General features: G+C 35.8%; 1 protein-coding gene across 3 annotated transcripts in view; it reads right to left on the bottom strand.

Annotated features, from left to right (window-relative positions):
* ATL2 (atlastin GTPase 2) overlaps positions 1–14,465 on the bottom strand; it is a 56,057-nt gene that overhangs the window by 14,811 nt on the left and 26,781 nt on the right. For all 3 annotated transcript variants that reach the window (XM_034659649.1, XM_034659647.1, XM_034659648.1), the window contains 2 exons: positions 1,659–1,793; positions 1,284–1,388 (listed from right to left, as the gene is read on the bottom strand). In XM_034659649.1, the coding sequence (XP_034515540.1) occupies positions 1,284–1,388; positions 1,659–1,793 (240 nt within the window). The remainder of the gene's footprint in view (positions 1–1,283; positions 1,389–1,658; positions 1,794–14,465) is intronic.

The following is a 14,465-nucleotide window of genomic DNA, read 5'->3' as shown; positions in this document are numbered from 1 at the left end:
GGTACATCATCAGCGGCTACGGCTAACCGCCACACTCAATAATTCTTCAGCCAGAGAAGCATCAACCACAGATGATCTCAGGGAAAAAAGTAAAGAGATACAAAATGACATGTGGTGGTTTAATTCAGTCCATCAGCCTAAATTATTCAGAAAAGAGATGGACTAGCTTGAAAAGACTAGAACCTGATACAACACCAAACACAATTAGAGTACAGAGTTAAGTGAAAAACAGAAGGGATTTTACTAAACAGTTCCTGTAGGTCCTTAGTGTATTATAGAAACAAACAGCACATACATTTCCTAAGTTAAATATGAATTAATTCTTCTGCCTCTACCACCATTAGTTCAAATAACCAAGTACTAGTTGTCATATATATCAAGTAGAAAACTAAGTTTAATTACTTGGGTTTTTTTTTTTTTTCTGTACTGGTTTAGCCAAAACATAAAAGACATACTCTATACCTTAATATATCTGGGAACCATATGACTGAATTCAGTTAAAGATAACATGCAATATCTTTTCCTTTGGAAAAAAAAAAAAGCATAGGGGTGCTTGGGTGGCTCAGAGGGTTAAGCTTCCAACTCTTGACTTCAGCTCGGGTCATGATCTCGGGGTTGTGAGATCAAGCCCCATGTCAAGCTCTGTGCTCAGCTCAAAGTCTGCTTGAGATTCTGTTTCTCCTTCCACCCTCCCCTCTTTCACATGCTTTCTTTCAAACAAATGAACAAATCTTAAAAACAAAAGTATAGGTGCTATGATGAAAAACCAAAGGGACTGGCTATTGATTTATTACTTCCTAGCTAACCAAAGTATGAAATTTCACATTGTGAACCAGAAAAGCATGGAAATGTAAATGACCAGTAAGAAATGTAAATAATTCTAATTTTAATCCTTTTTTCTTTAATCAAAAGACATTTTTTTCAATGTGGATCATTTTTTTTCTTTTTCAAATTTTTATTTAAATTCTAGTTAGTTAACATATAGTGTAATACTGATTTCAGGAATAGAATTTAGTGATTCATCACTTACATATAACACCCAGTGGCAACAAAACAAGTGCCCTCCTTAATCCCCATCACCCATTTAGCACCTTCCCACTCTCCTCCCCTCCAGCAACCCTCAGTTTGTTCTCTATAGTTGAGTCTTTTATGGTTCAGTTCGCTTCCCTCTCTTCCCCCCCTTCCCCTGCATTCATCTGTTCTGTTTTCAAAAAGCATTTTAAGAATGAGCAAAGGTATTAGGATTATCTGAACTGATCATACCACAGCATTTCGTGTCTCACCTGGACAGAGCTAGTCATGGTGCTCAGAGCGAACACCGTTGCACAGTCTTTGATAGTTGACTGGCTATCAAAGGCACCCTGGGTATCCATTAGCAGCACAGCTACCTAGGAATTTAAAAGTTTAAAATACTAAGTAAAATATTCACCAACAGTGACTATTAAGACCAATTTAAAATGATATATGTCAAAATCAGTAATTAAGTCAAAAAAAGTCCTTAAACCAAATATCTCACACATTTTAAAATAATAATCCATGTATGTTAAAGTTATCAGACATTAATAGTTCTGTGTTGTGTTGACCTTTAACAGCAGGAAATAGTTCAAAAAAGAATATAGAAGAAAAAAAACAGTAAGAAAGTATAAACAGAATTTTACTTTCGTTCCATTAGGTCTGTCGATCACAAATACTTCATTCCAAACTTGTATGCCTGTAGTTTCTCTTTCGCAACCACCTCGCCATGTAAAGCCAGTCAATGGTTCATTGTTTCCACCAATCCAACTTTGGGAATCCTGTTAAAGTCAAGCATAAATGTAAAATAAAACACAAAAAATCAAGAACTAATAAGAAATGTAAGAATCACCCATTCTTTATTTTACAGATGAGGCAGTTAAGTCCAGCAAAATAAAATACACTGTAACATTACACAAGTAGTTACGAAAGCAATCCCAAGTTCTATCTGAGGTGCTTTGTCTTAAGAGTTGTGGTCTCTTATAAACCGAACCTTCTCAAACCTCACATTTTCACTCTTTAGGCTTCTAGATAAGTGAGGCCATACCCACTTTTCCCATTTTGAAGATTTCCTATGTTTAAAAATCATAAAATGCTGGGGCGCCTGGGTGGCTCAGTCATTAAGCGTCTGCCTTCAACTCAGGGCATGATCCCAGGGTCCTGGGATCAAGCCCCGCATCAGGTTCCCTGCTCTGCTGGGAGCCTGCTTCTTCCTCTCCCACTCCCCCTGCTTGTGTTCCCTCTCTTGCTGGCTGTCTCTCTGTGTCAAATAGATAAAATCTTAAAAAAAAAAATCATAAAATGTAGATATCAGCTATTGTGACATCTCCTCACACAGATAAGCAAAACTAAGTTCCAGAAAGAATGGCTGTCAGAAAAGCACTGCTCTCTTAGAACAGCTTATACTAAAATGTTTTCACACTGCCTTAATTTTCTCTTTAAAAAATAACAAGTTTAAAAATAACCACAACACTTGCTTGGAACCTGATTCAAACAATTCAATTGGTTTAAAAAAAAAAAAAAAAGCCTTTTTCAAAACCAAAAGGGAAATGTGAACCCAGACAGGGTATTTTACTAGGTGGTACTAAATCACAGTAAAAATGATTGTTTGGTGTGATAACAGTATGGTGGGTAATACTAACAATAACAGAGTTCTTATCTGCTAAATACTCAAGTATTTATTGTGAAGAACTATGCCTGGCATTTGCTTTAAAATATTCCAGCAAAATATAAAAGGGCAGGGAGGTTTAAGATGAAACAAGAACAACAAAATGTTGATACATACATTGGGGTTCATTATACTATTCTATCTTTGGGTATGTTTAAAACTTTCCATAATAAAATGTTCTAACTAAAACCACGGGCTAAATGGTTATAAATAAATATTCTCAAATAATACAGAAGTTAATATACCATAAGATAATGTATCTGGAAAACTAATTCTGGGATATAATAAACGAGTTAGTCTGACAGATATCAAGACCCCTATACTTTAGCCCACATAGCCTTTACTCAAAGTATCCCATAAGAAAAATTCCTTTGTTTCAAAAATACTTCTAACAAGCTTAGGTACGCAGTCCAAAACAGAAAACAAAGCTCACATCAGGAGTAAAGATGTTTAAGGTAGGCTCAATGAGGGATGAAGCAATTTATAAAAAGCAGATTTAAGGTGGAAAAAGTGTTGTCCAACCATCACTGAATGTGAAGATCAGCCTTAAACTTCAAACCATATATAATGATTATTATTCCACAAAACTCCCATCCCCAATAGGTTACCAATCTTATCAATTACAAAATTCTCTTAGATTCTTCTTCACCTTTCAGTATCTTCAACTTAAGGGCCCCTCATCTCTCTATTGGTGACAAAGCTGCCTCATAGCACAACTCCATTCACACTATATACTAAGGACTTGTGCTTCAGGAGGGACCCTTCACAGTGATTAGAGGAATAATGGTACCCCCTAAACAAGCACAGCGGTGGTCTTGCCCCGGGACTATTATTTTGGATGCTCTAAATAGGTCTTCCTGCACCTCCGTGCTATACTCTCCAACCCATCCTCCCATAGTCACTTGATTTTCTCAACAAGAAATGTTATCATGCTACTGTCCTAAAAAGTCATCTGCAGGAACGCCTAGGTGGCTCAGTCAGTTAAGCGCCTGACTCTTGGTTTCAGCTCAGGTCACCATCTTATGGGGGTGGTGAGATCTAGCCCTGAGTCAAGCTCCGTGCTCAGCAGGGAGTCTGCTTGAAGATTCTCTCCCTCTGCCCCTCCACCCCCCACTCTCTCTCTCAAATAAATAAAATCTTAAAAAAAAAAAGTCATCTGTGCTTCCCCATTTACCTATAGAACCATCTAGAGATCTGCTGCATACAACCCACCTTCAATTTACTTTTCCTACCTCTGATCCTGATATACCCTATAGTCCCCCTAACACACCACACACACACACACACACACACTCTCTCTCTCTCTCTCTCTCTCTCTCTTCCTGTTTCTACCATACCAAAAAGGTCATTATTCCAAATATATATGTTGTTTAGCATATCTATATGCTATCTTTGTTTCACCTGTTTTTTGCCTGGACTGAGCCAGCACTCAAGAAACTCCAACTTTTCTGAACTCCTAAAAAATATTGTTGACAGACACTACAGGTGGTTATCTTTAACAGCTTTGAACTGTATTTCCTGTGTTAAGTCTTGAGAGCACAAGCTATAAATTCCACCTGTTTCCAAATTGCTCCTACCAAAGCATCTTGGCTACTCATTCCACTAACAATGCCAAAGTGGTACTTAACAAATTGATTACTTTTAAAAGGTCTAACCTATACAAATAACTTAGAAGAATCCACCCTCTTAGAGAAATCGATTTTTATTCTACATATTACTTATTTGTCTTATTTCTCTATCTCCTCTATGAGAATGTAAGTTCCATAAGGAAGGAAGTTTTGCCTGTTCCCCCCCCCCTCAAAACACAGAACAGTATTCCCAGGACACAGAATAACACCTGGCTTGTAATAGGCACTCAAAATATTTGTTCAATAAATGAACACATAAAAAATTTTAATTACTAAGCTTTAATGTGTTTCCTTTTGAGCATGGGTAAGAGATATGGAAGAAATATGTCCCTTTTATTATTCCTAAAAACAATTACACAGACAAGACAGTAAAAATAATTTTTAAAAAGTAGATATGACCAAAATCACAGGCTAACATGTTTGTTAATTTTACTCTCTCAAAAACTTTAAAAAGAACTGATGTCCTTTTAAAGGGGGGGAGGCTCATAAAAAAAAAAACCAATCCATTGACTATGTATCATCTTTTGTTAGTTTACCCTGTAATGAAAGTTTAAAAACCACTAAACTGATTAGTCAGTAAAAGGATGAAAGAGTCAGTTGGGCATCCGACTGTTGGTTTCTGCTCAGGTCATATCTCATGGGTCAAAGATCCAGCCCCAAGCCAGGCTCCACACTCAGCAGGGAGCCTACTTAAGATTCTCTTCCTCTAGGGGCGCCTGGGTGGCACAGTGGTTAAGTGTCTGCCTTCGGTTCAGGGTGTGATCCCGGCGTTATGGGATTGAGCCCCACATCGGGCTCCTCTGCTATGAGCCTGCTTCTTACTCTCCCACTCCCCCCTTGTGTTCCCTCTCGCTGGCTGTCTCTATCTCTGTCAAATAAATAAATAAAATCTTAAAAAAAAAAAAAAATTCTCTTCCTCTGCCCCTCCCCCCACTCGTGCACATTCTCTCTTTCTAAAATAAATAAATCTTTTTAAATACAAAAAAGGATGACAGGTAAAACCTGAAGTTAAGAAGTCTATCACTATATCATAAAGAATACTGGTAACTTCCATAAAATACATTTATACATTCACTCAGCAAGTAGTCACTGAATCCCTACCATGTGCCAGCTACTGTTCTAGGTTCTGGGGCTATAGCAGTGCATAAGAACAAACATTCCTGCCCTCCAGGAGCATTCTAGTGAATTCTAGAAGCAGCCTCACTGAAAACTAATGTCATAAGTTACTAAAAACAAATCTAAGAACTTGAAAAACAGTAAACTGGTACCATTTACTACTGCGGAGACCAAAAAAAAGCCTTAAAACTCAAAATTCCAAAAATAATCTTAGTCCTCCAGTAAAATAAAAAGAGAAGATCTTTTAGAATGAATCTTAATGGTAAAAGGTAATCTGAAAACACCCGAACTTGAAATATCAAATACTACAGTAAATATACTTAAGCCCTTGCCAAAAAGACTTACCAATGTAATATAATTATCAACAATAAAGAATCCCTACTTACTCTAAATAATAAGAAACAAATTCTTATTTCACCATAGGAAAGATAGCATTCCCTAGCAACAAAGTGAAACTATAGCTAGGAAAACTTTAAACACAGAGTTGGTGGTCCAGCCAGGTCTGTAATGTGTCAGAATACACACAACTTCCTGTTTGCGGGCCTACAGACCCCAATGGGCAGGCTGGAAGAATAAAGGCCATAATATCATAGCTGTGAGAAAAAATGACAAAAGGGATGAAATTAAAGATTCAAGTAACATTAAATAAAAGAGGAGATCCTTCTTAGTTGAGAGACATTCCCCACAAAAGCATCATGGATGAAAATCTTAATCTTGTAAATCGACCTAATTTAGGAGGTAGGTTATAAACAATCAACATCCAAATTGTGGACAGAATAATATACACATTCTGACCACCAAGCATCGTTTAGTGTTTTCATTTGAATATATAAGAATACCCTGTAAGTCTTAGAACAAATTAAGAAACATCAGAGTCTTAAAACAGTTTTTAATTGTCTAACATCTTTCTTAACCCCATGTCCAACTCCTCTCTTTTGGGGCTAGACAAATAGATAACATTATGACTGACCCAAGTCACAAGCTAAGACAAAGGACAACTCTATCAACTTAGATCCACACTCAAAAAGAATTAAAGTAAAAAATCTAGTTAAAAAGATGTCCTTGACTCTGAAGACATTATCCTAAGTGAAATAAGCCAGCCACAAAATAACAATACCATATGATTCTACTTATATCAAGTATCTAGAGTAGTTAAACCCATGGAGACAGAGGAGAATGGTGGTTACCAGGCGCTGAGGGGGAGAGGAAAAATGGGAGTTGCATGGGTACAGTCTTGGTTTGGGAAGGTGAAAAAGTTCTGGAGACATTAAAAGAAAGGAAAGCTATGGACCCATATATCTCATGAACATAGATGCAAAAACATTCAAAAAAAGTTAGCAAATTAAATCCAGCAATGTATATTAAAATATCATACATCACAGCTAAACGGGATTTATTCCAGGGATGCAAGAAATGACTCAATATTCAAAAAATGAATAACATAATACCAACAAGCTAAGAAAAATCACATGATCATATTAATAGATACACAGAAAAAGCACTTGACAAAATCCAACATCCATTCATGATTAAAAAACAAAACAAAACCTCCCAACAGACTAGGAACAGTAACTTCCCGAACTGGGTATAAAAAAAGAAAAAAAAAAGTGCAAAAAATCCTTCAGCTAAAATCATAGATAATGGTGAGAACCTCAATGTTTCCTCCTTAAAGATTAAAAAAACAATAAGGATATCCACTCTTACCACTTGTACTCCAAGAAAAAGAGGTAAGAGGTACTTAGACTGGAAGGGAAAAAGTAAAACTATCTCTTCTTACAGATGACATGATCTGGTACATAGAAAACTCTGAAGAGTACACTAAAAAACTACTGGAATTAATGAAGGAACTGAGCAAGGCTGCAGGATACAAGATCAATATACAAAAATCAATTGTATTTCTGTAAGCTTACAATGAAGCTGAAAATGAAATTAAAACAATTCCATACATAATAGCATTAAAAAAGGAATTTAACGAAAACATACTCTGCAAACCATAAAACATTTCTGAAAGAAATTAAAGAAGATCTAAATAAATGGAAAAACATTTTAAAAGCAAGTAAATACATAAATAAATGGGAAAACCCTATGTTCATGAATTGGATCACTTTATACTAAGATGGCAATACTCCTCAGGCTGATCTTTCATAGTCAACCCAATTACCAACAGAATTCCAGCTAACCTCCCATAGAAACTGACAGGTTAAGTCTAAAATTCACATGGAATTGCAAAGGACCTAGAATAGATCATCTTATTATTATTATTTTTATTTTTTTTAGAATAGACAATCTTAAAAAAAGAAAAAAGTAAGAGGACTGTCACTTCTTGATTTGAAAACTTACTAAAGAGCAACAGAAATCAAGATAGTCTGGTCCTAGCATTAAGAACAGACATACAGGGGCGCCTGGGTGGCACAGCGGTTAAGCGTCTGCCTTCGGCTCAGGGCGTGATCCCGGCATTATGGGATCGAGCCCCACATCAGGCTCCTCTGCTATGAGCCTGCTTCTTCCTCTCCCACTCCCCCTGCTTGTGTTCCCTCCTCTCGCTGGCTGTCTCTATCTCTGTCGAATAAATAAAATCTTTAAAAAAAAAAAAAAGAACAGACATACAGACCAATGAAATAAAATTGAGAGTCCAGAAATAAATTCATATCTATGATCAACTTATTTTCAACAAAAAAAGTACCAAGACCATTCAACGGAGAAGGAATAGCCTTTCCAACAAATGGTGCTAGGACAACTGGATAGGCATATACAAAAGAAGACCTTTACCTAATTCCATTATTATTCATTATTATATACCAATGTATAATTAGTGAAAAATTATATATTAATATATATTCATATAATTATAGCATTATTCATAAGCCAAAAGGTGGAAACAACCCAAATGTCCATTAACTGATAAAATGGATAAATAAAATGTGGTTTATCTATACACTAGAATATTATTCAGTCTTAAAAAGGAATGAAGCACTGATAATGCTGCAACATAAATGAACCTTTAAAACATTATGCTAGGGGTACCTGGGTGGTTTAGTTGGTTAAGCATCTGCCTTCAGCTCAGGTCATGATCTCAGGGTCCTGGGATCAGCCCAGCATCGGGCTCCCTGCTCAGGGGAGAGTCCGCTTCTCCCTCTTCCTCTCAACCCCCACTCGTGCTCTCTCTCTCAAATACATCTTTAAAAAAATTTTTTTTAAATAAAACATTATGCTAAGTGAAAGAAGCCAGTCACCAAAAGACTATATATTATATGATTTCATTTATGTGTATGTCCAGAATAGGCAACTATAGAGACAGAAAACAAATTGATAGTTCCTTAGGGCCAGAGGTTTGGGGTTGGGGAAGGAGAAGAGATAGTTAAAGGGTACAGGGTTTTGATTTTTCTCATTTTGAGGTGATAAAAATGTTCTAAAATTGATTGTGGTTGATAGTTGTGTAACTCTGAATATACTAAAAACCATGAAACTATGCAGTTGAAGTGGATGGGTTATATGGTATGTAAATTGTATCTCAATAAAGCTGTTAAAAGCAACACCAAAAATCAAATACATTTAGGGGCGCCTGGGTGGCACAGCGGTTAAGCGTCTGCCTTCGGCTCAGGGCGTGATCCCGGCGTTATGGGATCGAGCCCCACATCAGGCTCTTCTGCTATGAGCCTGCTTCTTCCTCTCCCACTCCCCCTGCTTGTGTTCCCTCTCTCGCTGGCTGTCTCTATCTCTGTCGAATAAATAAAAAAAAAAAAAAAATCAAATACATTTAGTATACAAGCTTAACAAAGACTCCCAGTCATACAAAATCCATCCCATAACACTACAGACATCTAGGAGGAAAAAGAATGTACACTGGAGGTTCTGTTATATATCCATGTACTAATGCAGGATGTCATAAATCCTATGGCTTCAACATTTTTTTTTTCTTTTTAAGATTTTTTCAAGTAATCTCTACATCCAACATGGGGCTTGAACTTACAACCTCAAGATCAAGAGTCTCTCATGCTCTACTGACTAAGCCAACCAGGCACCCCTAAACTTGATTTTTTTTTTTTAAGATTTATTTATTTGAGAGAGAGAGAGAGAGAACATGAGCAGTGGGAGGGGCAGAAAGAGAAAGGGAAAATCCTCAAGCAGATGGCCCACTGAGCGAGGAGCCCAACACTGGGCTCAATCCCAGGACCCTGAGACCATGACCCCAGCCGAAATCAAGAGTTGGCCGTTTAACTGGCTGAGCCACTCCAGCGCCCCTAAACTTACTTTTTGATGAAAGGATTATGGTGAACATTACCCAAAGTATCTATAGAAAATGCATCCTATTAATTATTTTAAAATATGTGTAAGAAAATAATGTTTCAAACAGAACAAAACAATGCTGAATTAAAACTCGTTAAGTTAAATTGTCTGGGAGAATGAGGGACGGAGGCAGGGGGTTAATGACTTTAAAAAAGTATTTTCCAAGAACAGTTAATGTTAATATAAAAGGAACTTAAATTATACAAGACTGTTTAACCCCCTATATGTCTTAAAGCTGTGTTTGAGTAATCAGTACTTACATTAACAGTCTATTACCTAAGATTTATCTTTCAGTAAATGACCTAAATAAAATCAATTACTTTAGAAACAGTTTAACTTAAAAGGAACACAGACTTCAGAATGGAAAAAGATCTGTTGGAACAAATAATTTATGTTCTCTCAAGTCCAAATATATGATGATGTAGACACCATAATTTTGATGAAAATACACAACAGGAAGTACATACATTCGGGGCTTAAAGCTGGAGAGGTGTTTTCAAAGGCTACAAATGACAAAACATTTTTCAGGGAATAGATTCAGGAATGCAACCGAGAAAGTCTCTCCCAAAACACTGCTGTAAGGACTTCGAACAATATATTGTAGACTCCTCCATCTCATCTGCTTCTGATTCCTCTAGCTTTGGCAACATTTGGTGAAGTTTTTCTGACTGAAATTACTCACACTAATTTTAAACCCACATATGAGAGAACAGATTAGTTTCAACCCAGAAATCAAAATCTAGGAGGAAAAAAAAAAGCCAGCATACTAATGGAAAAAATGTAGTCCACAGTTCACATAACCTCTATACCCAACCCCTCAGCTTATATTCTGGGATAAAAATAAGCCCACCAATTTTTATTTTCCTTTTTGAAATTCTGATCAAATTTTGCTGGCTTCTTGCATAAGCAAAAATAGTAACAATATAAAATTTAAAATTTCAGCAGCTTATTACATAAGTTATATACAGTGTTTCACTTGTAGTAAGTGAAAATACACAAAAGCTAATTCAGTTAAAGTAATAATTAAATGAATAAGCTAAATTTCTACATTAAATGTGGCAAGTTTTATAAGCATGAACCTGTACAGAGTACAATGATGGTTTAAAACTTACAAAATGCATACCTATCAGAACAGCTAAAATTAAAAAGACTTACAAATACTGTTCATCAGATGTATAAAGAATATAAGTCTCTTACATTGCTCGTGGAAGTACAAATTGATTTTGGAAAAAATTTTGGCAGTCCCTACTACAGTTACATGGGCATTATAGACCTAGCATTTCTACTCCTGGGAGTATGCCCAAGAGAAATAAGTACTTACGTTGCCAAGATTTGTACAAGAATGTTCATGGTAGCTTTATTCATAATAGACAAAAATTACAAATAACCCATGTATGTCTATCAAAAGAAGGCGTAAATAAATTGTGGTATCTTCATCCAGTGAAATACCACTCAGCAATAACAATTACTGATGCATGTAATAACACAGAGAAATCTCTTAGATTCAGTGTTAAGTGAATGAAACCAGACACAAGAGTGCATACTTTATAATTACGTTTACATAAAGCTCAAGAGTAGACAAAACTAATCTATGGTGATGGAAGTCAAGATGGTGGTGGACTCTCAATGTTAAAGACAGTAATACCTGGCAGGGGAAATGAGAGAGCCTTCTCTAATGCTGGTAGTATTCTCTTTCTTGATCTCAGTGGCAGTGGTTACAAAAGTATAGGTACATAAAAATTCACTGGCTATACTAAGGTTTATGAACTTTATTGTATGTAAGTTATACCACACACAAAAAAAAATAATAAAATGACCCTAGGAAGAAACTTTCAAAAATATTGTTCTTCCTCAATACGTTTCTTTCTTAGAAAAGAACATGAAAGAAACCAAATTTTTCTTCATGCATTCACACATTTCCCACAAGTCTCACATCTCAGACATTGTTAGCCTTAGGGAAAAAAGGTGAAATCAAGTTCAACATCCCATATGGCCAATTCAGAGATATTTGTGCTTTTGGCAAATTATATGTAGCAGCACATATGATTCTTAAAGACAGTTCTTACTCCTGATCTCTGGAAGCCATTTGGGGAGCAATTATTTAAATAGTAAAAAATAAAAACTATATATAGTCTCCCTTAAAATGCCTTTAGCAATTATATTATAAATGGAGTTAAAACTCTGGGCACCAAAACAAGTTAGGAGGCATGCACTCCTGTCAGTCTATCTCAACTACTGAAGTAAACATTGAAAAGTGACCATTTACAAAAGAATAGTTCAGTTTAAGTATGGAAAAGGACCAAACATCATTGTATATAGTGGTTTTAAAAATAAAGACTTTGGAATCAAATTGCCTGGTCTGGATCTCACCCTTGCCACGTCCTTTGAGTCTCATTTCCTCAACTATCAAGCTGAAATACTAATATTACTGCATAAGGTTAATGTGAACACTAAGTGAGATAGTACCTATAAATACTCAGTAATCAGAATACCTAGAATTCGGTAATGATTCAAAAACTGTTATCTTAAAAGATAATCTGTACTTCTTCACGGAAGAAAACATCACCTATGAGACACTCTTGCCAAAAGCTGAACCTGAGTCTGATCAAGTGCTTAGCTTTAACTAACATTCGTAGGACAAAGGAACATGTAAAATTACCCCAATGGGATAAAAATCAGCAAATCCAGACTGGGGAAACTCTGTAAGACCAACAACCAATTTCTTCAACAAATAAACTGCCAAGAAAAAGAGATGGAAAGAAGCCTTAAGAAAGTTAAAAACACTTACTTACAAAGGCCACCAATCACAATGTGGACCTCATTTGGTTCGATCTTGACTCAAAACAAACTGTTAACAATTAAAATGTCTGAGTCAACTGGAAAGTTGATCCCTTATATTATCTAACATAAGGAATTATTTGTTTTTATGTGTAATATTACTGTAATGTCCAAAAAGCCCCTTATCTTTAAAGAGATATATACTGAAATACTGACAAATGAAATTATATATCTGGACATACTTCAAAACAACACGTAAGGTATGGAATGCATTAGGGTATAGATGAAATGAGATTGAGTTGATAACTGTAAATACATGAGCACTCATTATACTATTATCTACTTTTATATGTGTTAAAAATTCTCCATAATAAAGTTTTTTAAAAAATAGAGAATGAAATAAAAGTGCAAGCAACTCCGTAAAGAATTAAGACTCTACCTAGGAGAATTCGTTAACAGCTCTCAACTTTGCTTAGTGTTCAATATGTCCCAAGTATTTTTACATACATAATTTAATTCTAAATTAAGTTTTGACCTCCCTAAACCGATTCCTGAAACTGAAATCACTTCTACATAATTTTTTATCAGCATTTTTGTAGTAATTCCTATTATCATAGGAGTGATCCACTTTGGAAGCATGGGATTCAAAAAAATGAGCTTACTAAAACTTATAAGATCAAAGCAAATATCCACTGACAGTTAAATGAATAAATAAATATGGTATAATCATACAGCAGATACCAAAGTAACAAAAATAATGAAAAACCACTACATTCAAAAACATGGGCACATTTCATAGCTACTTTAAAGAAATAAGCCAAACACAAAATTTTACGGTATGACTTCATTCATGTAAGGTTCAAAAATAGGCAAAACCAATCTGTGGTATGAGAGTTCAATACAACAGTTACCTCTTGGGGTAGATATTGACTGCGGGGTTAGTTAAGGGAAATTGCATTACTTCAGAGAATGCAAATACATGACACATGCTTGGGCTGCTACTCCCCCTCTGAACAACCACTACTAATTGATCAGAGATGGATTCAGAGATGGCACCTGAGGTGAAATTTATCTGTCACCACTAGGCAAGTGATCTACGCTTCCCTTCCCTTTGAACATTCTGTCTGGAATGTTCTGACCCACCTGGAATCAAACACATTTGCACACTGAACAGCTCAGACACACATTCGTACAACATACACAAGTTAACTTAAGGAGTTAGAACTTCAATTATCATCTTTATATGTACAGTCTTTTTTTAAAAGAATATGCCACTATTTATTCATTTCTATTTCAGATGTTAAAACTGTGAGAAATAATCAAGTCTAAATGGATGAAATACTGTACCTTTCTCAATCTGATAAACATGTAAAATAGTGTTGTTTAATATGAACTACATTCTTGATACTGAGGCATACCTGACCACGCCTGAGGAAATCCCTATGAAAAGAATTTACTGAAAAGCTTCCTGGAAAATCAACTAGGAATGTTTACCTTGTTAATTACCTTAAGGGAGATGGACACCCAGTTAGATTGATAGAGAACTTGTAAAGGTGAGCACCCTGATATGTGTTTAGACAATTACATAATTCTGTTAAAGTGTTATTTCTAGCATCTTCATGCAGTTTCTGAATGTCAAACGCCCCCCTGTAAAGAAAGTTCTTCCTCCTAAGTGCTCCACTCCAAATTCCCAATTCCTCCTTCTTCGTCCCTATCAAATTCTCACTCCCTCAGCCCAACTTTGAACTGTTAGAAAAACATTCTGATTCAAGTGAAATTATTTTTTGCTTTTTTTCAGGGGAGAAAGCCAAAATCAGGGAGGGAGAGGAAAATAACAATTGCTTGGTACCATTAAAAAGTGAAAATCTGTGGAGAAAGGGAGATTGATTGGTCAAAACAGAAAATAAGTGCAATGGGCCAATTAATGTGTTAGGTGAAGGAGATACGGTAACCAAGTAAGACCCACTCCTGGCAGA

The sequence above is a fragment of the Ailuropoda melanoleuca genome, chromosome 4 (genome assembly GCF_002007445.2).
Source record: "Ailuropoda melanoleuca isolate Jingjing chromosome 4, ASM200744v2, whole genome shotgun sequence".
Taxonomy (NCBI): domain Eukaryota; kingdom Metazoa; phylum Chordata; class Mammalia; order Carnivora; family Ursidae; genus Ailuropoda; species Ailuropoda melanoleuca.
The sequence above is the reverse complement of the archived record's forward strand: the minus strand, read 5'-3'. Positions and strand labels throughout refer to the sequence as shown.